Source organism: Blennius ocellaris, assembly GCF_963422515.1.
Source record: "Blennius ocellaris genome assembly, chromosome: 12".
Classification (NCBI taxonomy): domain Eukaryota; kingdom Metazoa; phylum Chordata; class Actinopteri; order Blenniiformes; family Blenniidae; genus Blennius; species Blennius ocellaris.
Window position 1 is genome coordinate 27,671,109 of NC_137661.1, and position 24,090 is coordinate 27,695,198.

The window sequence follows — 24,090 nt, forward strand, 5'->3', positions numbered from 1 at the left end:
GACTTCCTGCGACGACTTCCTGCGACGACGTCATGCGACGACGTCCTGCGACGACTTCCTGCGACGACGTCATGCGACGACGTCCTGCGACGACTTCCTGCGACGACTTCCTGCGACGACTTCCTGCGACGACGTCATGCGATGACGTCCTGCGACGACTTCCTGCGACGACGTCATGCGACGACGTCCTGCGACGACTTCCTGCGACGACTTCCTGCGACGACTTCCTGCGACGACGTCATGCGATGACGTCCTGCGACGACTTCCTGCGACGACTTCCTGCGACGACTTCCTGCGACGACGTCATGCGATGACGTCCTGCGACGACTTCCTGCGACGACTTCCTGCGACGACTTCCTGCGATGACGTCATGCGACGACGTCCTGCGACGACTTCCTGCGACGACTTCCTGCGACGACTTCCTGCGACGACGTCATGCGATGACGTCCTGCGACGACTTCCTGCGACGACGTCATGCGACGACTTCTTGCGACGACGTCATGCGACGACTTCCTGCGACGACTTCCTGCGACGACTGCGTGAATAAAAGTCCTTCTGTTCACATGTTTCTTATATTTCCTTGTTTCATCTGGTGAAAAGAGTGAAAATGACAGATTTCAGTATCAAATGATTTTTTTATCTCTTCGTGATCTTTGACGATGAAGTGAATAAAACAGCATGCTCTTAATTTGTAGTGATGCTTTCATTTCCTTTTGAAGTTTTTTGAAGAGGCCAAATTCATGTTCCTGAGATATGGAACTTTTATACGAGCTCTGCATCGTCGCCACCAAGAGGGCGGAGGGGGCGGAGCCACTAGATGGCACTGTGTAATTAAAACGTTTGAAAACACGTCTTGTCTTTCATCCTGGATCTTTAAACAAAGAGCGCCCTCTGGTGGAGCCAGGAGGTAAAGACAGGGGTCGTTTGGCCTCACTGCCTGCACCTGGTCTTCCCTCGACTGCAGGGGGTCGTGATGTGTAGGGCGGGGCTTGTGATGTGTTGGACGGGGCTTTGATGTGTAGGGCGGGGCTTGTGATGTGTTGGACGGGGCTTTGATGTGTAGGGCGGGGCTTGTGGAAAGAATAAAGACACAGCAGGCGATGAACGGTGGAGATGAAAGGTTTATTTGATCCTCCAGACATTCAAACTGACCGCTAGGCTATAAATAGTAACATGTTTATGAACAACAACAACAACAACAACAACATGTAAACAAGCACAAGGAGATAAATTCACATTACGGGAGACAAACAGAAAAATGCTGCGTCATGTTGAAATCTGCTGAGTCATCGTGCAGAATGTGTTTAGTGGAAACGCAACGTCGTCCTTTCTACATCAGTGTTAGAACGTTGATCTTCATCATCATCATCATGTCCCTTTAGTGCATATAAACCTGTATATGTGTGTGCTACCTTTCTGTGTGTGGGTGTATGTGTGTGTGTGTGCGTGTGTGTGTGTGTTCATGTGTTCATCTCGGCCCTGCTCAGCGCGATGGCGAGTTCCAGGTCCTCCTGCTCCTGCTGCCGCAGCCTCTTCAGTCGCTCTCGCTCGGCCCGCTCACTCTCTCTCTTCGCCCACTCCAGCTGTTGGGCCTCGTTCCCCCCCAGCTGCAGGTAGAGTCAGGATTAACTAAACCAGCATTAACTAATCCCCCCAGCTGTAGGTAGAGTCAGGATTAACTAAACCAGCATTAACTAATCCCCCCAGCTGCAGGTAGAATCAGGATTAACTAAACCAGCATTAACTAATCCCCCCAGCTGTAGGTAGTCAGGATTAACTAAACCAGCATTAACTAATCCCCCCCAGCTGCAGGTCGAGTCAGGATTAACTAAACCAGCATTAACTAATCCCCCCCAGCTGCAGGTAGAGTCAGGATTAACTAAACCAGCATTAACTAATCCCCCCCAGCTGCAGGTAGAATCAGGATTAACTAAACCAGCATTAACTAATCCCCCCAGCTGTAGGTAGTCAGGATTAACTAAACCAGCATTAACTAATCCCCCCCAGCTGCAGGTAGAGTCAGGATTAACTAAACCAGCATTAACTAATCCCCCCCAGCTGCAGGTAGAATCAGGATTAACTAAACCAGCATTAACTAATCCCCCCAGCTGTAGGTAGTCAGGATTAACTAAACCAGCATTAACTAATCCCCCCCAGCTGCAGGTAGAGTCAGGATTAACTAAACCAGCATTAACTAATCCCCCCCAGCTGCAGGTAGAGTCAGGATTAACTAAACCAGCATTAACTAATCCCCCCAGCTGTAGGTAGAGTCAGGATTAACTAAACCAGCATTAACTAATCCCCCCAGCTGCAGGTAGAGTCAGGATTAACTAAACCAGCATTAACTAATCCCCCCAGCTGTAGGTAGAGTCAGGATTAACTAAACCAGCATTAACTAATCCCCCCCAGCTGCAGGTAGAGTCAGGATTAACTAAACCAGCATTAACTAATCCCCCCCAGCTGCAGGTAGAGTCAGGATTAACTAAACCAGCATTAACTAATCCCCCCCAGCTGCAGGTAGAGTCAGGATTAACTAAACCAGCATTAACTAATCCCCCCCAGCTGCAGGTAGAGTCAGGATTAACTAAACCAGCATTAACTAATCCCCCCCAGCTGCAGGTAGAGTCAGGATTAACTAAACCAGCATTAACTAATCCCCCCAGCTGTAGGTAGAGTCAGGATTAACTAAACCAGCATTAACTAGTCCCCCCAGCTGCAGGTAGAGTCAGGATTAACTAAACCAGCATTAACTAATCCCCCCAGCTGTAGGTAGAGTCAGGATTAACTAAACCAGCATTAACTAATCTCCCAGCTGCAGGTAAAGTCAGGATTAACTAAACCAGGATGAACTAATCCCCTCCAGCTGCAGGTAAAGTCAGGATTAACTAAACCAAGATGAACTAATCCCCCCCAGCTGCAGGTAAAGTCAGGATTAACTAAACCAGGATGAACTAATCCCCTCCAGCTGCAGGTAAAGTCAGGATTAACTAAACCAGGATGAACTAATCCCCCCCAGCTGCAGGTAAAGTCAGGATTAACTAAACCAGGATGAACTAATCCCCCCCCAGCTGCAGGTAAAGTCAGGATTAACTAAACCAGCATTAACTGGGTCCGATTCCTCACCTTGGTCTTGTCAGGTCCTGTGAGAGGATCAGAGGACAGGGATTAGAATCCAGTACTAGACCAGGATCAAGGTCCAGACCAGGTACGAGGAACAGGTCTTACTGGACTGGGGGGCAAAAGGGTCTTTCCCACTGAACGGGTCCACCAGGGTCTTCTTGATCTGGAACGGGTCCACCACGTCGGTCCGAAACGGGTCTCCGGGTCTGGGGGGTTCCAAGGTCACCGGGGTGGTCTTACCTAAAACCGGGACCAGGAGGATCAGGTTCTGTAAGATCGGGGACCAGGGAGACCAGGCTCTGGGTCCAGACTCACCACTGGGGGGTCGGGGTCTCGGAGGAAGACTTTTCTTTGGAGGAAGAGCCGGAGTCTCAAAGACGGACTGGAAGAGGACAGGAAATGATGAATGCTAATGCTTAGCGCTACATGCTACTGGTACATGTTAATGTACACAACCTGACCGTCAGCATCCACGATGCTAATGCTAAATGCTACGGTTTTATGCTAGGTGCTATGCCATATTCTAGTGCCTATTTTAATTGCTGATGCTAAATGCTAATGTTGAATGTAAACAGGTTCAGGATTTCGAAGGCTAACTCCAGATCTCTGATCCTACTAGCTCTACTGGTTCTGGTGGCCCAGGAACTAGCAGAATCAGAACCAGAAGAACCAGGACCTTGTGGAGGTCTGGCTGCCAGCCGGTCCTCCCGTCAGGGTCTTTGGTCATGTGACTGAAGTCTGCGAATCCAGCTGGCCCGCCACCGCCGCCGCTGCCGAACGACCCGGTTCCGAACGGGTCCAGGGTTCCAAACAGGTCTGGAAAGACCAGCAGACCCAGTTCAGAGAGTAGAACCAGACCAGAACTGTGTCCTGTAGTTCCCCCCCCACTCTTTACCTAGTCCTCTGGTTCTGGTCTGGCTGGAGGAGAACGGGTCCGGGATGGGGTCCCGGGTCAAGGCGGTCTTCAGCGGAGGCGTGGAGGTTTTACTGAACGGGTCCGGACCGGAGAACGGGTCCAGCTTGGTGGACTTCTTGAAGAAGTCCTCGGAGGAGGTCTGGATCTGGAACGGGTCCGACTCCTTGAACGGGTCTCCGCCAAACGGATCTGGATCAGAGAGCTGAGGTTAGCCTGCAGAGGCTTGGACCACATAGCATTAGCATTTAGCTTTCATTATTGGAATTTAGCATTAGCATTGAACAATTGAATTCAGCATTAGCAGTGAGCTTTAACGTTTGAATTCAGCATTAGCAGTGAGCTTTAACGTTTGAATTCAGCACTAGCAGTGAGCTTTAACATTTGAATTCAGCATTAGCAGTGAGCTTTAACGTTTGAATTCAGCACTAGCAGTGAGCTTTAACGTTTGAATTCAGCATTAGCAGTGAGCTTTAACATTTGAATTCAGCATTAGCAGTGAGCTTTAACGTTTGAATTCAGCATTAGCAGTGAGCTTTAACGTTTGAATTCAGCACTAGCAGTGAGCTTTAACATTTGAATTCAGCATTAGCAGTGAGCTTTAACGTTTGAATTCAGCATTAGCAGTGAGCTTTAACGTTTGAATTCAGCACTAGCAGTGAGCTTTAACATTTGAATTCAGCATTCGTCTTTAGTACCAACCTGCAGCCGGAGTCGGTTCGTTCTGAAACGGGTCGCCTGAAAGAAAATATGAGAACACAAAGAGAACGTGAGGAGAACATGAGGAGAACACGAGAACACAAGGAGAACATGAGGAGAACACAAGGAGAACATGAGGAGAACATGAGAACATGAGGAGAACATGAAAACTTGAGAACACGAGGAGAACATGAGGAGAACATGAGAACACGAGGAGAACATGAGGAGAACACGAGAACTTGAGAACACAAGGAGAACATGAGGAGAACATGAGGAGAACACGAAGAGAACATGAAAACTTGAGAACACGAGGAGAACATGAGGAGAACATGAGAACACGAGGAGAACATGAGGAGAACACGAGAACTTGAGAACACAAGGAGAACATGAGGAGAACATGAGGAGAACACGAAGAGAACATGAAAACTTGAGAACACGAGGAGAACATGAGGAGAACATGAGAACACGAGGAGAACACGAGGAGAACATGAGGAGAACATGAGAACACGAGGAGAACACGAGGAGAACATGAGGACATGAGAACCTTTGAAGGGGTCATGGTTCCTGAAGGGGTCCTGGTTCTGGAACGGGTCCATGTAGACCTCCATGGAGGGTTTCCCCTGGAACGGGTCCTGAAGAAAAGATCCAGTTAAACTGACCTCACAGTGACATCACAGTGACATCACAGTGACCTCAGGATGACCTCAGGATGACCTCTGACCTCGCTCATGTCGGCCAGGTTGGTCATGCTCCCCCTACTGGTCCCGTCGGTCCGGTTCAGGTTGAAGCTTCTGGAGACTTCCTGGTTCTCCTCCATCTGAGAGAGTTTACTGCGAGCCTGTAAACAACCAGTAAACAACCTGTAAACAACCTGTAAACAACCAGTAAACAACCAGTAAACAACCTGTAAACAACCAGTAAACAACCTGTAAACAACCAGTAAACAACCTGTAAACAACCTGTAAACAACCTGTAAACAACCAGTAAACAACCAGCAAACAACCTGTAAACAACCAGTAAACAACCTGTAAACAACCATGTAAACAACCTGTAAACAACCATGTAAACAACCTGTAAACAACCAGTAAACAACCTGTAAACAACCATGTAAACAACCTGTAAACAACCAGTAAACAACCTGTAAACAACCATGTAAACAACCATGTAAACAACCAGTAAACAGACTGTAAACAACCAGTAAACAACCTGTAAACAACCAGTAAACAACCTGTAAACAACCCTGTAAACAACCATGTAAACAACCTGTAAACAACCATGTAAACAACCTGTAAACAACCAGTAAACAACCAGCAAACAACCTGTAAACAACCATGTAAACAACCTGTAAACAACCAGTAAACAACCTGTAAACAACCATGTAAACAACCTATAAACAACCATGTAAACAACCAGTAAACAACCTGTAAACAACCAGTAAACAACAAAATGCTAATGTACCAGACCCAGACCCAGACTCAGACTCAGACCCAGACTCAGAAGGGGATCCGGTCACAGACCCAGACCCGGAGCAAGACCCCCTCACAGACCCAGACAGGGACCCAGGGACAGACCCAGTACCTGGTGGATCTGGTCTTGCGTGGCCTTCAGGGACTTGATGATGGTCTCCAGTTGGACCCGGCCCGCTTCCAGGTTCTGCTCCAGCTGGTCCTCCTCCTGGTGTAGCCGGTCCAGGTCCAGCTGGGCCCGGCTCAGCTGGTCCTCCTGGTCCTGCAGGTCCGTTTCCTGGCAGTGGATCTGGTTCTGCAGGGACGAGATCTAAACAGGACCAGAGGACCGGTTAGGGACCTGGTTTTTATCTGGATTGGTTTATGGTGGTGGACTCACCATCTGGGACTCCTCCTGGACCTTGACCCGGACCTGGTCCAGCAGGTCCTGCAGCTTGAGCTTCTGCTGGTCCATGTCGTCCAGGCGGTCCTGGCAGTCCTGCTTCTGGGCCTCCAGGTCCTGCAAGACCTGGTTCTCTCGGTCCAGGTCTATCTGCAAGTCCTGGACTTCCAGACTCTGGTGCCTGATGGAGTCCTCCAGGTCCCGGATCTCCTGCTCCAGGGACACCTTCTCCCTGAACCCAGACCTGAGGCTGAGACCTGAACCCAGGCCTTGAACCCAGACCCTAAACCTGGACCCAGACCCTGAACCTGGACCCAGGCCCTAAACCTGGACCCATACCTAATGTGTATGTGTGTTACAGTGTGTTACAATGTGTTACAGTGTGTTACAATGTGTTAGTGTTACAATGTGTTACAGTGTGTTACAGTGTGCTACAGTGTATTACAGTGTGTTACAGTGTGTTACAGTGTGTTACAGTGTGTTACAGTGTGTTAGAGTGTGTTACAGTGTGTTACAGTGTGCTACAGTGTATTACAGTGTGTTACAGTGTGCTACAGTGTGTTACAGTGTGTTACAGTGTGTTACAGTGTGTTACAGTGTGTTACAGTGTGTTAGAGTGTGTTACAGTGTGTTACAGTGTGCTACAGTGTATTACAGTGTGTTACAGTGTGCTACAGTGTATTACAGTGTATTACAGTGTGCTACAGTGTGCTACAGTGTGTTACAGTGTGTTAGAGTGTGTTACAGTGTGTTACAGTGTGCTACAGTGTATTACAGTGTGTTACAGTGTGCTACAGTGTGTTACAGTGTGTTACAGTGTGTTACAGTGTGTTACAGTGTGTTACAGTGTGTTAGAGTGTGTTACAGTGTGTTACAGTGTGCTACAGTGTATTACAGTGTGTTACAGTGTGCTACAGTGTATTACAGTGTATTACAGTGTGCTACAGTGTGCTACAGTGTGTTACAGTGTGTTAGAGTGTGTTACAGTGTGTTACAGTGTGTTACAGTGTGTTAGAGTGTGTTACAGTGTGCTACAGTGTATTACAGTGTGTTACAGTGTGCTACAGTGTGCTACAGTGTGTTACAGTGTGTTACAGTGTGTTAGAGTGTGTTACAGTGTGTTACAGTGTGTTACAGTGTGCTACAGTGTATTACAGTGTGCTACAGTGTGCTACAGTGTGTTACAGTGTGTTACAGTGTATTACAGTGTGTTACAGTGTGTTACAGTGTGTTACAGTGTGTTAGAGTGTGTTACAGTGTGTTACAGTGTATTACAGTGTGTTACAGTGTGCTACAGTGTGTTACAGTGTGTTACAGTGTGTTAGAGTGTGTTACAGTGTGTTACAGTGTGTTACAGTGTGCTACAGTGTATTACAGTGTGCTACAGTGTGCTACAGTGTGTTACAGTGTGTTACAGTGTATTACAGTGTGTTACAGTGTGCTACAGTGTGTTACAGTGTGTTACAGTGTGTTAGAGTGTGTTACAGTGTGTTACAGTGTGTTACAGTGTGCTACAGTGTATTACAGTGTGCTACAGTGTGCTACAGTGTGTTACAGTGTGTTACAGTGTGTTACAGTGTTACAATGTATTACAATGTATTACAATGTATTACAGTGTGCGTTACCTGTGCAGGTGTGAGATCTCCTGGGTGATGATGTCATCAGATTCCTTGATGCTGCAGAATTCTCCAGAACCCACCGAGCTGGAACTGTCCTGGAACCAGAGACCAGGGGGGTCAGGACCAGAACCAGAGACCAGGGGGGTCGGAACCAGAACCAGAGACCAGGGGGGTCAGAACCAGAACCAGAGGAACCATTGACACATGGGGGGACAAAAATATGGGAGGAACCCTGGAACGTTGTCTAGTCCAGCTGATGTTCAGACTGATGGAGGTTCTGCGGGTTCTAGTCCTCTGGGTCTGGTTCTGTGGGTTCCTACTCCTCTGGGTCTGGTTCTGCAGGTTCCTCCTCCTCTGGGTCTGGTTCTGCATGTTCTTCCTCCTCTGGGTTTGGTTCTACAGGTTCCTCCTCCTCTGGGTCTGGTTCTGCAGGTTCTTCCTCCTCTGGGTTTGGTTCTACAGGTTCCTCCTCCTCTGGGTCTGGTTCTGCAGGTTCTTCCTCCTCTGGGTCTGGTTCTACAGGTTCTTCCTCCTCTGGGTTTGGTTCTACAGGTTCCTGTCTGTCTAAAATGACTCTGTTGTATAAATAAGATGAATTGAAACTGACCCGTCTCATCTCGGCCGCCATGTCTGGTCCTACTGGAGTCATGAAGCCTGACACACTCTGAAACACACACACACACACACACACACACACACACACACACACACACACACACACACACACACACACACACACACACACATGAATATACACATCATTCGTTACCCGGCAACAAGTGAAGGCTGAGATGTGAAAGGTTTAAAAGAACCAATATTTTCTATGTGTGTGTGTGTGTGTGTGTGTGTGTGTGTGTGTGTGTGTGTGTGTGTGTTACCTGGACCTGGACTGGGACCTGGACCTGGCTCCTCTCAGACGGAGGGATCATCTCTGGACTGAGGGTCTGAGGAGGGTCCAGGTTCTTCAGGACCTTCTGCTGGATCAGGAACATCGCTAACGAGAACTGTTCCCGGGTCAGGGTCCCCTTCTGACCCGAGTCCACCAGAGACCTGGAGAGACCCGAGAGAGAACTGGTTCTGGGTCCAAACCAGGACTAAAAGCTGCTAAACACTGCTAATGTTCACTAAAACCTGCTAATATTCGTTAAAAGCTGCTAAAAATCACTAAAACTCACCAGAAACTGCTAAAGGAAATCGCCAGGAGCCACTAAACGTCACTATAAATCACTAAAAATGGTTAAAAACAACTAAAAATGGTTAAAAACAACTAAAAACTGCTAAAAAAAAATAAAAAATCGCTAAAAGCTGCTAAAAAAAATCATTAAAACTCACGAGAAATTGCTAAAGAAAACCACCAGAAGCCACTAAACGTCACTATAAATCACTAAAATGGTTAAAAACAACTAAAAATGGTTAAAAACAACTAAAAACTGCAACAAAAAAAAAGAAAACTAAAAATCGCTAAAAGTTGCTAAAACCCACTGGAGATGCTAAAAACTAGCGTGAAGCTTAAATTAGAGCGTCTGGACCAGAACACCAGGACCAGAATGTGTAGACCTGGACGTGGACCCACCAGATGTGGGCCAGCAGGTTCTGGGACAATCCAGACTGGATGAAGACCTCCTTGACCTCCAGACCACTGACCAGTCCGTCCTGGTCCAGGTCCGTCTTCAGGAAAATCTCGTCGTAGCGGCCTCGATCCGAGACCGGGACCACCCAGGAGCCCTGAACCTGCAGGACCAGGACAAGATGCAGAGACCAGAGCAGACTGTGGGGGGGGGGGGGGGGGGGGGTCGGGGGATGGGGGGGATTCTAGACTCACCGGTCCGGTTTTCAGGGGGGGCTTGGGGGACAGGCTCCCGGTGCTGTTCAGGGACGTCATGCTGCCGTGGGACGGGGTGGACCTCAGGGAGTCCCTGGGGGGGGGGCGGACTTGGGGGGATCGAAGTCAGACTCCTCTTCCTCTTAGAGGGGGGCACCAGAGACCCCGGGAGGACCGGAGGGACCGGTTCCTTCTCCAGGGCCCGGTAGACCAGGTGCATCGCCTGGGAGGGGGTTTGGGGGGGGTGGGGGGGGTTTGGGGGGGGTTAGTCCTCCATTCTGATTGGACCAGATCAAAGTCGTTCAGAGTCTCACCACTGCGAACTCGTCCCGGTCCAGGTGTCCATCTTTATCCATGTCACTGAGGTCCCACACCTGGAACACATGATGACATCATCACACACCTGGAACACATGATGACATCATCACACGGTGACATGACATCATCACACAGCGACAGACACGATGACATCATCACACAGCGACAGACATGATGACATCATCATATGGTGACATGACATCAGCGCACGGTGACGGACATGATGACATCATCACACAGTGACAGACATGATGACATCATCATATGGTGACATGACATCATCACACAGTGACAGCCATGATGACATCATCACACAGCGACAGACATGACATCATCATATGGTGACATGACATCAGCACACGGTGACGGACATGATGACATCATCAAACAGCGACATGACATCATCACACAGTGACATAACATCATCACATAGTGACAGGCATGATGACATCATCACACAGCGACAGACATGATGACATCACCACACAGCGACAGACATGGTGACATCATCAGACAGCGACAGACATGATGACATCATCACCTTTCCCAGGACGTCCATCGGCAGTTTGGAGTTGATCAGAACCGGTTTGACTTTGTCTCCCGACAACAAACCGCCAGCGGGAAGCAAACTGTCGAAAATCCCGTCAAACTTCTGCTTCTCCTCCGGCTGCAACACAACACGTTGTCATGGTTACCGTGTGTGTGTGTGTGTGTGTGTGTGTGTGTGTGTGTGTGTACACACCCTGACAGCCCAGTAGAACTCTGCCGACTGAACTGAAGAGCTGCTGTCCTGAAACACAAGTTCAACAGTTAAACTACGCTAAAGCACCTTAAACTACCTTAAACTACATGAAACAACCTTAAACCACCTTAAACTACCTTAAACTATGCTAAACCACCTTAAACTACATGAAACAACCTTAAACTGCGTTAAACTACGTCAAGCAACATTTAACGACTTTTATCGTTTAACAACCTCAAACGAGATTTAAGGACATTCTAAAAACACTTCGTACCATTTAAGGACATTCTAAAAACCCTTAATACCATCTAAGGACATTCTAAAAACACTTAATACCATTTAAGGACATTCTACAAACACTTTATACCATTTAAGGACATTATAAAACCCTTAATACCATTTAAAGACATTCTAAAAACACTTAAAACCATTTAAGGACATTCTAAAAACACTTAGTACCATTTAAGGACATTCTAAAAACACTTAATACCATTTAAGGACATTCTAAAAACACTTACTACCATTTAAGGACATTCTAAAAACACTTAAAACCATTTAAGGACATTCTAAAAACACTTAATACCATTTAAAGACATTCTAGAAACACTTAAAACCATTTAAGGACATTCTAAAAACACTTAATACCATTTAAGGACATTGTAAAAACACTTAATACCATTTAAGGACATTGTAAAAACACTTAATACCATTTAAGGACATTCTAAAAACACTTAATACCATTTAAGGACATTCTAAAAACCCTTAATACCATTTAAAGACATCGTCACAACGGTTAAGGACATTGGACATCACGTCCACACTCACAAACTTGGGCGGTGGGACGGTGAGGTTGAGGCTGCACACGCTGACTTCCTGTCCGCTCTGAGCGCACGCCACCAGCCGCAGGGCGACATAGAACCCCTGGAAGGAGAACCATGTCAGTCCCACCCAGGTGCAGCCGGAACCGGTCCTGGTTCTGCGTCACGTACCTGTTTGTCCAGGAAACCTTTGCCGTCGGGATCCGCGAGGTCCCAGATCTGAAACGCAAACAGGAAGTGAGCGTGAGGACGCTGAACCCGGCGCCTCAAAAGGGGGGCGGGGCTTGGTGGGCGGGGCTTGGCGGGCGGGGCTTGGTACCTTTCCCAATGTGCTGTCAGGAAGTCCGGACTTCTTTAGGAACTGAGCCGCTTCAGTCGGTCCGACCCGACCAGAGTTCCCACAGTCCACCTGGAGAACACACACACGTTACACACCTGGAGGACACACACACACACACTCACACTCACACACACACACACACACTCTCTCTACCTGTCTGTAGTAGCTTTCATAAACCGGGTTCCCGCTCGACAACTGAAACATAAACATAAGAACAATCAGAGATTTCTGACTTCTGCCAAAATCTTTCCTGATCAGAAGGTCCTGGAGCCTTCCAGGACCTCAATGTGTCTGTGGTGAGAAGGTCCCGGAACCTTCCAGGACCTCAATGTGTCTGAGGTGAAACATTCGACAGAATCCTTGAGAGGTTTTGACATAATCTTGCTAATAGACCGACAGAGAGACAAACAAATGACGACTCTGTCTCCATGGAAACAAAGGAAAATACAACTTTTTGAAAATGCTCCGTCTCCATGGAAACAAAGGAAAATACAACTTTTTGAAAACGCTCCGTCTCCATGGAAACGAAAGAAAACACATCTTTTTGAAAACGCTCCGTCTCTATGGAAACGAAAGGAAACACATCTTTTTGAAAACGCTCCGTCTCCATGGAAACGAAAGAAAACTCATCTTTTTGAAAACGCTCCGTCTCCATGGAAACAAAAGAAAACACATCTTTTTGAAAACGCTCCGTCTCCATGGAAACAAAAGAAAACACATCTTTTTGAAAATGTCTCCATGGAAATAAAAGAAAACATCTTTTTGAAAATGTCTCCATGGAAACGGGGGGAATCGTTAATCAGATATCGTCTATTGCAATGTGATGCTGCTCATCAGCCGATGTTTCGAATCAACTGGCCTCCGTGTTAACTGGTGACCGACTTCCGGCAGCGTCGCTCGCTACTGCTGGTAACAGCTGATGTCTACCGGAAGTGGGTTAACAGTTAACACGGCAGCCAGTTAATCCGAAACACCCGGCCCGAGCGCTCCGGGCTCAGCGTCCGGGCCCGGTTTGCAGGCTCCGGTGCCCGGGCCGGATGGCGGCGAAGAGCCGGTCACGGTTGCACGGGGGCTCCGGGGACCGGCCCGGTCCTCGGATCCGGATGGAGCTCGGCCGGAAGCAAGCGGGCTTATAAGCTGCATAACGGGACCGCGGAGGGCCAAAGAGCAGCCGAGACGCGGCTCCGAGCGGAGGTCCAGTCCCCTGACCCCGGAACGGCCCCGGCTCCCCCGGCACCGGCCCCCGGCTCCCCCGCACCGGCCCCCTGGCTTCCCCTGCACCGGCCCCGGTAATCCTCACGCTGCAGCAGGTCGGTGCGTCCGGACGGTTTACCTGAGTAAGAGATGTGAGCGCTGCCATCTTCCCTGTTGCTGCGGGAACGCTCCCTCCTCCTCCCGGGGCCAGGCCGCCCTCTGGCGGGGAGACGAGGAACAACACGGTCCTCCCGGGGTCAGGTCGCCCTCTGGCGGGGAGACGAGGAACAACACACTATCGAAAGACAGACTCTAATTATATAAACTTAACGCTATAACGACTATTATTAATTAATTAAACTAACACGATGCTACTATCACTGCTTTGACGCAATACTAATCCAGGTAATACCAATCTAGATATTATTAATCTAGGTAACACTAATCGAGGTAATACTACTCTAGTTAATAGTAATCTGGATAAGTTTGTAACTATGATAAGATTGGAGGAGAAATGTGGCCACAGCAAGGAGAGGGAGGTATTTTATTCATATACTGACACCGTGTGATCACGTGACTCTACTTCTGCCGTCCACTCCCATGTTAATCTCCAAAAATGGCAGAAGAGTTTATCACAATTAAAGGCTCACAGGTTAAAATTGGTAGGAAAAAAAAATGTTTTCACTTCTTAATAGAGCACAGACACGGCAAAGTTTTAAAAGTTAAATGAAGTCTCTGGCTGAAGCGGTGAACCGAATCATGTCCGCACGTTTTGATGAACTGTAACGCTGATGAGGCTGGAGAGGAGTGTGTGTGTGTGTGTGTGTGTGTGTGTGTGTGTGTGTGTGTGTGTGTGTGTGTGTGTGTGTGTGTGTGTGTGTGTGTCAGTGTGGGTGTGTGAAGAGCCACTCGGAGCCGCTCGGATCCATTTGGAATCATTCGGAGCCTCTCGGAATCACTCGGAGCCTCTCGGATCCACTCGGGGCTACTCCGAATCACTCGGAGCCTCTCGGAATCACTCGGAGCCTCTCGGATCCACTCGGGGCTACTCCGAATCACTCGGAGCCTCTCGGAATCACTCGGAGCCTCTCGGACTCACTCGGAGCCTCTCGGAGCCGCTCGGGTCCACTTGGAACCATTCGGAGCCACTCGGAATCACTCGGAGCCGTTCGGAGAGCGTCGGGGACTGCGGAGCCCGTTTCGGACCATGAGAGCGCCGCGGAGGGATTCACGGTGACGGGATTGTGATCGTGGAGCTGGAATATGGCGGAGAGGTGAGTCCACGGTGTGAGATGGAGGCTCGCCGCTCCGGGTGGAGGAGGGATGAGCAGGAGGGTGGAGGAGGGAGGGAGGCGGCGGGAGGAGGCTAGCCGCACTCCGTGCGCCTCGGAACGCGGCTAGCCCCCGACCCTCGCTCCGGAACGGCCGCCTCCTCCGGCGCTCAGCCTCCGGTGCTCCGCGTCATGACCGGGGAGGATGGAGGCTGCACCTGCCGGTGATGGTGCTCCACGACCAAGACCGGAGAAGACCCGGGAGGAGGGGGGGAAGGAGGGAGGGGGGGGGGGGGGGGGGGCTAGTCCGCCCTCAGCATCCTCCATCCTCCGGGTGGATGCAGCATCATCCAACCCCCACATTCCCATGGAGGAGGAGGAGGAGGAGGAGGAGGACGTGGGGGAGGATGGAGGGGGGGGTGGAGAAGATGGAGGATGGAGGGGGTGGAGAAGATGGAGGATGAGGAGGAGATGGAGGATGGAGGGGGTAGAGAAGATGGAGGAGGAGTAGGTGGATGGAGGGGGTGGAGAAGATGGATGAGGAGGATGGAGGGGGTGGAGAAGATGGAAGATGGAGGGGGTGGAGAAGGAGGAGGAGGAGGACATGGGGGAGGATGAATGGGGTGGAGAAGATGGAGGATGAAGGGGTGGATGGAGGAGGAGGGTGGAGAAGATGGAGGAGGAGGAGGAGGGTGGAGAAGATGGAGGTTGAAGGACACCTGTAAGGGCTCAACAGGGTGCACCTCGGCTGCAGTACCGCCCCCCTCCAGCGAGTGGCAGTGCTGCTGCTCACATCCTGTCTGGAGGTTTCAGTGGCATTCAGGCAGCTGATGGGGGTCAAAGGTCATCTGGTGGAGGTCAAGGGTCATCTGGTGGAGGTCAAAGGTCATCTGGTCGGCGTTTCCATGACATTTCCAGTGAAAAAGAAAATTTTTTACACATGTTTTAACAAAAAGTTTCACGTTTCCATGACGATGTTTCAAACGAAAATGCACGGCGAGGTAAAAGCACATCGTTAACGACAAGCGTCGACGTCAAGTCTCACGTCGACATTTGTTGCGTTAATGTTAAACTTGCGAACGCTTTGCCAGGTGGCGCTAGCTCTCCCACCACTCACGCGACCTCTGTCGCCCCCCCCGCAGGTTGGAATGGGTGGAGATCATCGAGCCGCGCACCCGCGAGCGGATGTACGCCAACCTGCTGACGGGCGAGTGCGTGTGGGACCCCCCGCCGGGCGTACGCATCAAACGTACCGGCGACAACCAGTGGTGGGAGCTGTTCGACGCCAACACGTCGCGCTTCTACTATTACAACGCGTCGAGCCAGCGCACCGTGTGGCACCGCCCCCAGGGCTGTGACATCATCCCACTCGCCAAGCTACAGACGCTCAAGCAGCACGCTGACGGGCCGCGGCCCCCCAGCGGCGGAGGAGGGGTGGCGTCCGCCGACAACAGCCCGGGGCGGAACAGCGTGGTGAGCACTTCCTCGTCGCTCGACCAGGATCCAACCGAGAGGCAAGACGACCGGTGAGTCTGCTAGCATGAACCTAACTCAACACTACGATGTGAATGGGCAGCGAATGTTGTGGCGGGAAAACATATGATCTGTGTAGTGTTACTACTAGCTGTAGCATTATCTCTAGCTGTAGCATTATCTCTAGCTGTAGCATTAGCTCTTGCTGTAGCATTATCACTAGCTGTAGCATTAGCTCTTGCTGTAGCGGTGTCACTTGCTGTAGCGGTGACACTAGCTGTAGCATTATCACTAGCTGTAGCATTATCACTAGCTGTAGCGTCAGCTCTAGCTGTAGCGGTGTCACGAGCTGTAGCATTATCACTAGCTGTAGCATTATCACTAGCTGTAGCGTTAGCGCTAGCTGTAGCGGTGTCACGAGCTGTAGCATTATCACTAGCTGTAGCATTATCACTAGCTGTAGCGGTGTCACTAGCTGTAGCATTATCACTAGCTGTTGCGATGTCATGAGCTGTAGCATTAGCTCTAGCTGTAGCGGTGTCACTAGCTGTAGCATTATCACTAGCTGTAGCGGTGTCACTAGCTGTAGCGTTAGCTCTAGCTGTAGCGTTCACTCTAGCTGTAGCGTTCACTCTAGCTGTAGCGTTATCACTAGCTGTAGCGTTATCACGAGCTAGCTATGTCATGAGCTGTAGCGTTAGCTCCAGCTGTAGCATTATCACTAGCTGTAGCGGTTACATGAGCTGTAGCGTTATCAATAACCAGATCTCACACTCTCGTTAGCCTCGTAGCGTATAACCAGATTTCACGCTCTCGTTAGCCTCGTAGCCTCGGAGCGTATAACCAGATTTCGCGCCCTCGTCCAGTTCCCTCCAGTGAAGTGAAGCGCTGTTGTTGGTGTTGCTTTGAACTTTGTTGCTTTGGCAATGTCTCCAGAAGCTTCTTTGTCCGGACGGGATCCGTTCGGCCAATGAGGAAGGATTATCAGGTTCAGGCTGGTGTCACAGGCGTCGCGCACAACGGGAACACTGTTCGAGTCCGCGAGCGTCCAAAACACTCAAACTGAGCCGGGGGCTCGTTTCAGGGCCGCCGCGCGGTTCAATGTCCGCCAGCTATTGATGCTTTTAACCAATCGGCGTTTCAGCGTCACTTGTTGCCGGGTAAAGAAATCTGGCCGAGGCCTTCACCGTCAGTTATGTGGCATAAAATAAACGTCAATCAAAATGTAGCTTCAACCAACCAGAGGTGGAGTTGGTGGCCGGCAGGGTGATGTCAGAGTATTTCCCGCCCTCTGATTGGCTCGCCAGAGTTTACTAACTTAAACCTGAAGGCCATTTAAAACAGTGTGTTTTAGTAAACGTCCACACGTTTCCATGACAACATCACAAGTGAAAATGCATAGTTTTTATATTTTCGATTGAAAGGTTGTGGAAACTGTTTGTTAACGGAATCGTGCCAAACGTGCGTTTTTCACGTTGATCTGAGAACACGTAGAACTCTTGCTAACGCCCGGTTTGTCGGCTAGGTCGTCTCCGTTCCGGTGGAACACCGGGACGCGGGAGCGGATGCTAATCAAGGTGACGGACCGCGAGCCCAGCTTCCTGTCCCACCAGGGGAATGGATACTCCCCCTGCGACCCCCCCACTCCGGGGGCCCCGCCCCCTGGCGGCGGGGGCACCGCGCCGCGGACCCGCCGTTCCTCGGGAGGAAACCCGCCGGCGGAGGGCGACGGCTCGCCGGTCCTCTACGGCGACCGGCGGCAGTCGCCGTTCCTGAAGCGGGCGGAGCTCGGCGGCGGCGGCGGCGGCCGGCGCTCCTCGGCCGACTCGCAGCCGCCGTCGCCGCGCTACGCCTACGAGCCGCCGCTGTACGAGGAGCCGCCGTCGGAGTACCAGGCCCCGCCCATCTACGAGGAGCCGCCCACCGACGTGCACCTCGCCGAGTCCTTCTACGGCAAGTCGCCGGCGCGCAAGACCTCCGCCCCGCTCTACCACTCGCCGAAGTCGGGGGCGTCGCCGTACGGCCAGCTGGTCCTGACCCGGCAGAAGGTTCCGGAGAAGACGCAGAGTCTGGAGTACAGCCCGGCGGGGAAGGAGTACGTCAAGCAGCTGGTCTACGTGGAGCAGTCCTCGTCCAGCCCCCGCTTCAAGACCACCGACCGCCTGCTGCAGTACGGCGCCGCCGCCGCCGGTAGCTACGGCGCGGCGTACGGCGGCTCCTACACCCTGCAGCACAGCCAGTCCCTGATCCGGGACCCCCGCCTGCTGCTGGACTACGGCGGGGACGGCGGCGAGGGGGGCCAGCGCCTGCTCTACGAGGACTCCATATCCTGGTCCGCCGCCGCGCTGTCGCCGTCCGGCAACCGCAAGCGCAAGAGCCGCAAGCCGTCGCTGCCGCAGGAGCTGGCGGGGGCGGGGACGGCCTCGGAGGCCATGCTGGCGCAGGCGCGCCTGGCGTGGGAGGCGCAGCAGGTGATGAAGCAGCGGAGCAGCTGGGACTCCGGGGCGGCGCCCGGCGGCGGCGGCAAGGACGGCTACGAGAGCGACGGCGCGGTGCCGCCGCCGCTGCCGGGCCCGGTGGTCCGGGCGTTCAGCGAGGACGAGGCGCTGGCGCAGAGCGACGGGCACCACTGGAGGCGGACCCACCTGGACCGCCTGGCGTTCCCGCAGGCGCTGCTGGAGAAGAGCCTGTCGGTGCAGACCAACCTGGCCTCGCCAGAGCCCTTCCTACACCCGTCCCAGGTCAGTCCTACACCCGTCTCGGGTCAGTTTGACCGTCCCAGGTCAGTCCTACACCCGTCTCGGGTCAGTCCTCCACCCGTCCCAGGTCAGTTTGACCGTCCCAGGTCAGTCCTCCACCCGTCCCAGGTCAGTTTGACCGTCCCAGGTCAGTCCTACACCCGTCCCAGGTCAGTCCTACACCCGTCTCGGGTCAGTTTGACCGTCCCAGGTCAGTCCTACACCCGTCTCGGGTCAGTCCTCCACCCGTCCCAGGTCAGTTTGACCGTCCCAGGTCAGTCCTACACCCGTCTCGGGTCAGTCCTACACCCGTCCCGGGTCAGTTTGACCGTCTCAGGTCAGTAAACAAAACAATCAACCAGAGGCCTGGGTTGCTCTTATCCAGGTGACGCCAGGATTAACAGACTAACCAGCAGTAACAGACTCTAACCAGCAGTAACTGACTGTAACCAGCAGTAACAGACTCTAACCAGCAGTAACGGACTCTAACCAGCAGTAACAGACTCTAACCAGCAGTAACTGACTGTAACCAGCAGTAACTGACTAACCAGCAGTAACAGACTCTAACCAGCAGTAACTGACTCTAACCAGCAGTAACAGACTCTAACCAGCAGTAACTGACTGTAACCAGCAGTAACTGACTAACCAGCAGTAACTGACTCTAACCAGCAGTAACTGACTGTAACCAGCAGTAACAGACTCTAACCAGCAGTAACTGACTAACCAGCAGTAACAGACTCTAACCAGCAGTAACTGACTAACCAGCAGTAACAGACTCTAACCAGCAGTAACAGACTCTAACCAGCAGTAACTGACTCTAACCAGCAGTAACTGACTGTAACCAGCAGTAACTGACTAACCAGCAGTAACAGGCTTTATGTGTTTAGAGACTCTCGTCTATGGTATCAGAAACAATCTATATAATATGCTAGGAGATTGTCTTTACGTATAGAGACTGTATGGTCTCGGTCATACAGACGTCCATGCAGTTTGAAGAGAACGCGAGCAGCAATTCCCCGCCTCCCCGTCATGTGACTCCGTTAGCCGACGCTTCACCTCCTCCTGCTCCGTCCTGACGGCGTTCCCTGTCCCCCTTCAGTCCGAGGACCTCGGCGCCTGCGCCCAGTTTGAGGCGAGCCGCAACGCCCGAAACATGATGCCTAGCGCCAGCTGCGGGATCTTCCCGGAGTTCACGCTGCGGAAGCCGTCGTCGGAGACCGACATCGAGAACTGGGCGTCCAAACACTTCAACAAGCACACGCAGGTGAGCGACGACGCCGCGGGGGGGGGGCGTGGCAGGAAGCGGGACGCGTCCCTGAACGGCCATCTTGTCTCAGGGTCTCTTTCGCAGGAAGGTGTCGATCGCCAACATGCTAGCGTGGAGCAGCGAGCCCATCAAGAAGCCCATGATCGTCACCAGCGACCGCAGCGTGAAGAAGGACGCCGTGGAACTCTTCAAGCTCATCCAGACCTACATGGGGGACCGCCGCTCCAAGAGCGACCCGCTCGCGGTGGCGCTGGAGGTGAGGGGCGGGGCCAGGAGCTTGGACTAAGGGGCGGGGTCAGAAGGTTGGACCTAGGGGCGGGGCCAGGAGATTGGACCTAGGGGCGGGGCCAGGAGCTTGGACTAAGGGGTGGGGTCAGAAGGTGTGGGGATGGAAGGTTGGACCTAGGGGCGGGGCCAGGAGATGGGACCCAGGGGCGGGGCCAGGAGATTACACCTAGGGGCGGGGCCAGGAGATTGGACCTAGGGGCGGGGCCTCACTATTGCACTGGGGGGCGGGGTGATGTCTCAGGTTGGACCGTGGGGCGGGGCCTGGAGGGGGCGGGGCCAGGGGCGGAGGCATCATACCTGATTGTGTCTCCGTCAGGTGGTGGTGCGCGGGTGGAGTAACCAGGGCCTGCGCGACGAGCTGTACATCCAGCTGTGCCGCCAGACGACGGAGAACTTCCGCTACGACAGTCTGGAGCGCGGCTGGGAGCTGATGGCCATCTGCCTGGCGTTCTTCCCGCCCACGCCGCGTTTCCATGGTTACCTGGAGGGCTACATCTGCCGCCACATGGACCCACTCAACGACACCAAGGGTGGGTCACTCTTCCCGTACGCCGCTACGTCGCGCTGCAGCCGCTAGGCTAGGTTGTAAACGTGGGACTGTTTACGTTCCTCCAGGCGTGGCGATCAGCAGCTATGCTAAGTACTGCTACAGGAAGTTGACGAAAGCGGCGCTGACCGGTGCCAAGAAGGTGAGGGTACGTCTCTGTGGCATTTCCTGGTCTCCGTGACGACGTGTTTACGAGCCGCGTGTGGTTCCAGGGCCTCCAGAAACCGAGCGTGGAGGAGATCATCCACGCGCGCAACGCCATCTTCAGCCCGTCCATGTTCGGCTCGTCGCTGGAGGAAGTGATGTCGCTGCAGAAGGAGCGTTACCCCGACAACCAGCTGCCGTGGGTCCAGACCCGGCTCTCCGAGGAGGTTCTGGGTCTGAACGGGGACCAGACAGAGGGCATCTTCAGGTGAGCCCGTCTCCGTGGCCGTTAGCATCTGTCTCCATGGCAACCGGCCATTAAGAACCAGAACCTGTGTCTTGTGATCCCACTACTCTTTAGGACGGTAAATATTTCATTCCTTCTTTTTCAGAATTTTGGAGACAAATTTGGTCAAGTGTAGGTAGGGTACTGGGTAGGGTACTGTGGGTAGGGTACTGGGTAGTGTAGGTAGGGTACTGTGGGTAGGGTACTGGGTAGTGTAGGTAGGGTACTGGGTACTGTGGGTAGGGAAGTGTGGGAAGGGTACTGGGTAGGGTACTGTGGGTAGGGTACTGGGTACTGTGGGTAGGGTATTGTAGGTCGGGTACCGGGTACCGTGGGTAGAGTACTGGGTACTGTGGATAGGGTACTGGGTACTGTGGGTAGGGTGCTGGGTAGTGTAGGTAGGGTACTGGGTACTGTGGTTCTTGGTGCTTGAGGAGGAAGGATGGTATTTGCAGGAATCTTTAAAATAAATAGTTCGTAGAGATCTCGTTCCTCTCTTGACTGTTAATGATTTGAGCCACTAGAGGGCAGCGTGTCAGTGAACAGGATGTTTGGTTATTGGCTGAAAAACTGTAAATATTAGGTTGAGTAAATATGCAAACAGTTTTATTCTAGAATGTTTAATTTACGGTGTGTGTGTGTGTGTGTGTGTGTGTGTGTGTGTGTGTGTGTGTGTGTCCAGAGTACCAGGAGACATTGACGAGGTGAACGTCCTCAAGCTTCAAGTGGATCAATGGAAGATTCCCACCGGACTCCAGGACCCACACATCCCCGGTACACACACACACACACACACACATTCAATAACACGCACACACACACACACATACAATAACACACACACACACACACACACACACAGTAACACAGTGTCCCGGTTCTGCAGCGTCACTGCTGAAGCTCTGGTACCGCGAGCTGGAGGAGCCGCTGATTCCTCACGAGTTCTACGACGACTGTATCAGTTGCTATGACGACCCCGAGGCGGCCGTCACCGTGGTGCTGGGCTTGCCGCACATCAACAAGCTGGTGCTGTGCTACCTGGTCCGCTTCCTACAGGTACGGCTGGTACCCGGTAGCTAGCCTCGCTAGCAACATGGCTAACGTGGCACCTGGAGAAGACGACGGTGACCCCGATGTTCTCTTTCAGGTGTTCGCCCAGCCCGCCAATGTGTCCGTCACCAAGATGGACGTCAACAACCTGGCGATGGTCATGGCGCCCAACTGCCTGCGCTGCCAGTCGGACGACCCGCGCGTCATCTTTGAGAACACGCGCAAGGAGATGTCCTTCATCCGCGTGCTGATCCAGCGGCTGGACACCAGCTTCCTGGACGGGATGCTATAGCCCCGCCCCCCCCCCCCCACACTGCCCAGGCCCCGCCCTCAAACAAAAGGCCCCGCCCCCCTCCACACTGCCTCCATTTGAGTTTTTCTTCATCTCCACCTTAGTTGCCTTCACATAGAAATGTTCGTCCGCCCGGCAGCGCCGAGCAACCGAGAGCGGAAACCGTTACGCTAATGGACACCGTTACGTTACCGGAAACCGTTACGTTAATGGACACCGTTATGTTACCGGATACCGTTACGTCACCGGAAACCGTTACATTACCAGAAACCGTTACGTTACCGGACACAGTTACGCTAATGGACACCGTTACGTTACTGGAAACCGTTATGTTACCGGATGTTACATTACCAGACAGTTACATTACCGGAAACCGTTACGCTAATGGACACAGTTATGTTACTGGATACCGTTACGTTACCGGAAACCGTTATATAACCAGACACAGTTACGTTACCGGACAACCATTTCGTTATTGGACAATGTTACGTTACCGGATGTTACATTACACAGTTACATTACCAGACACCGTTACAGTTACGTTACTGGACACAGTTACATTACCAGACACAGTTACATTACCAGACACAGTTACATTACCGGACACAGTTACGTTACCGGACACAGTTACGTCACCGGGTAACGTTACGTTACCGTTCACAAGGCAGACTTGTTTCATCAACTGTGTCACTAAACAGTTAGCGAGTATCTTGAACGCAGCCGGACGACGGTTTCAAGAAAGAAACTAAAGAACCACATTCAGAGTTTATGTGAATTTTACCGCTAACGTTCTCTCACCGATGAGGCTAGTTTGACGTCTCAATTAAATAGATGCGACCAACTAACGCTAGCCAAAAGTCACAATCCAACGTTAGCGAGTAGCATCGTAACGACCGACGAACACGACGGAAACACAAACATCGAGGCGACGTTTAACCGATTGTTTTTCTTAACCCAAACTTTTTATATAATTTATTGTTATTTATTTGACACTTACGTAATGCCTTTGTGAGATTGTGTTTCTTACTGCACGAGTGAGTGAGTGTGTGTGTGTGTGTGTCGGAGGTACGTTACCATGACAACGGTTCCAAGTCAACACTCTCGTCTCTGCGGAAAAGCCGAGGGTTCCATGGAAACGCTTCGTCTCCGTAGAAATGCTAAGGCATTGTCGTGGCAACGGCCTCGGAAGAAGCGAGGAGCTGTCGACGGAACGTTTCAGTTTTCTCACGACTCCACAGGAAGTGGATCTCCACCACTTCCTGGAGAACTTTACAAACTCCGGTTCCGTTCCAGGAAAAAAA

The 24,090-nt window shown here is 51.8% G+C and overlaps 2 protein-coding genes across 2 annotated transcripts; one reads left to right on the forward strand and one right to left on the reverse strand.

Moving 5' to 3' along the window:
• Nucleotides 1–1,139: 1,139 nt before the first annotated feature.
• LOC308137598 (epidermal growth factor receptor substrate 15-like 1) lies at nt 1,140–13,614 on the reverse strand. Its single transcript, XM_080506350.1, is given in 25 exon segments — nt 1,140–1,607; nt 3,124–3,140; nt 3,226–3,360; nt 3,436–3,502; nt 3,797–3,936; nt 4,016–4,225; nt 4,736–4,771; nt 5,277–5,364; nt 5,454–5,570; nt 6,311–6,508; nt 6,578–6,812; nt 8,206–8,294; nt 8,807–8,863; nt 9,078–9,249; nt 9,773–9,930; nt 10,022–10,126; nt 10,128–10,244; nt 10,336–10,395; nt 10,881–11,006; nt 11,082–11,129; nt 11,907–12,002; nt 12,071–12,118; nt 12,219–12,308; nt 12,393–12,434; nt 13,573–13,614. Coding segments are annotated over 25 exon segments (2,625 nt in total). The 5' UTR covers nt 13,600–13,614; the 3' UTR covers nt 1,140–1,460.
• A 1,082-nt stretch (nt 13,615–14,696) lies between these two features.
• Nucleotides 14,697–22,789, forward strand: arhgap39 (Rho GTPase activating protein 39; the record flags this gene model as incomplete). The annotated part of the gene is made up of 11 exons (XM_080506351.1): nt 14,697–14,707; nt 15,847–16,230; nt 17,703–18,918; nt 20,015–20,179; nt 20,253–20,438; nt 20,787–21,000; nt 21,086–21,159; nt 21,230–21,429; nt 22,130–22,221; nt 22,334–22,503; nt 22,595–22,789. 11 exons carry the CDS (start codon nt 14,697–14,699, stop codon nt 22,787–22,789), a joined length of 2,907 nt encoding a protein of 968 aa, XP_080362477.1.
• Between the last annotated feature and the right edge of the window lie 1,301 nt (nt 22,790–24,090).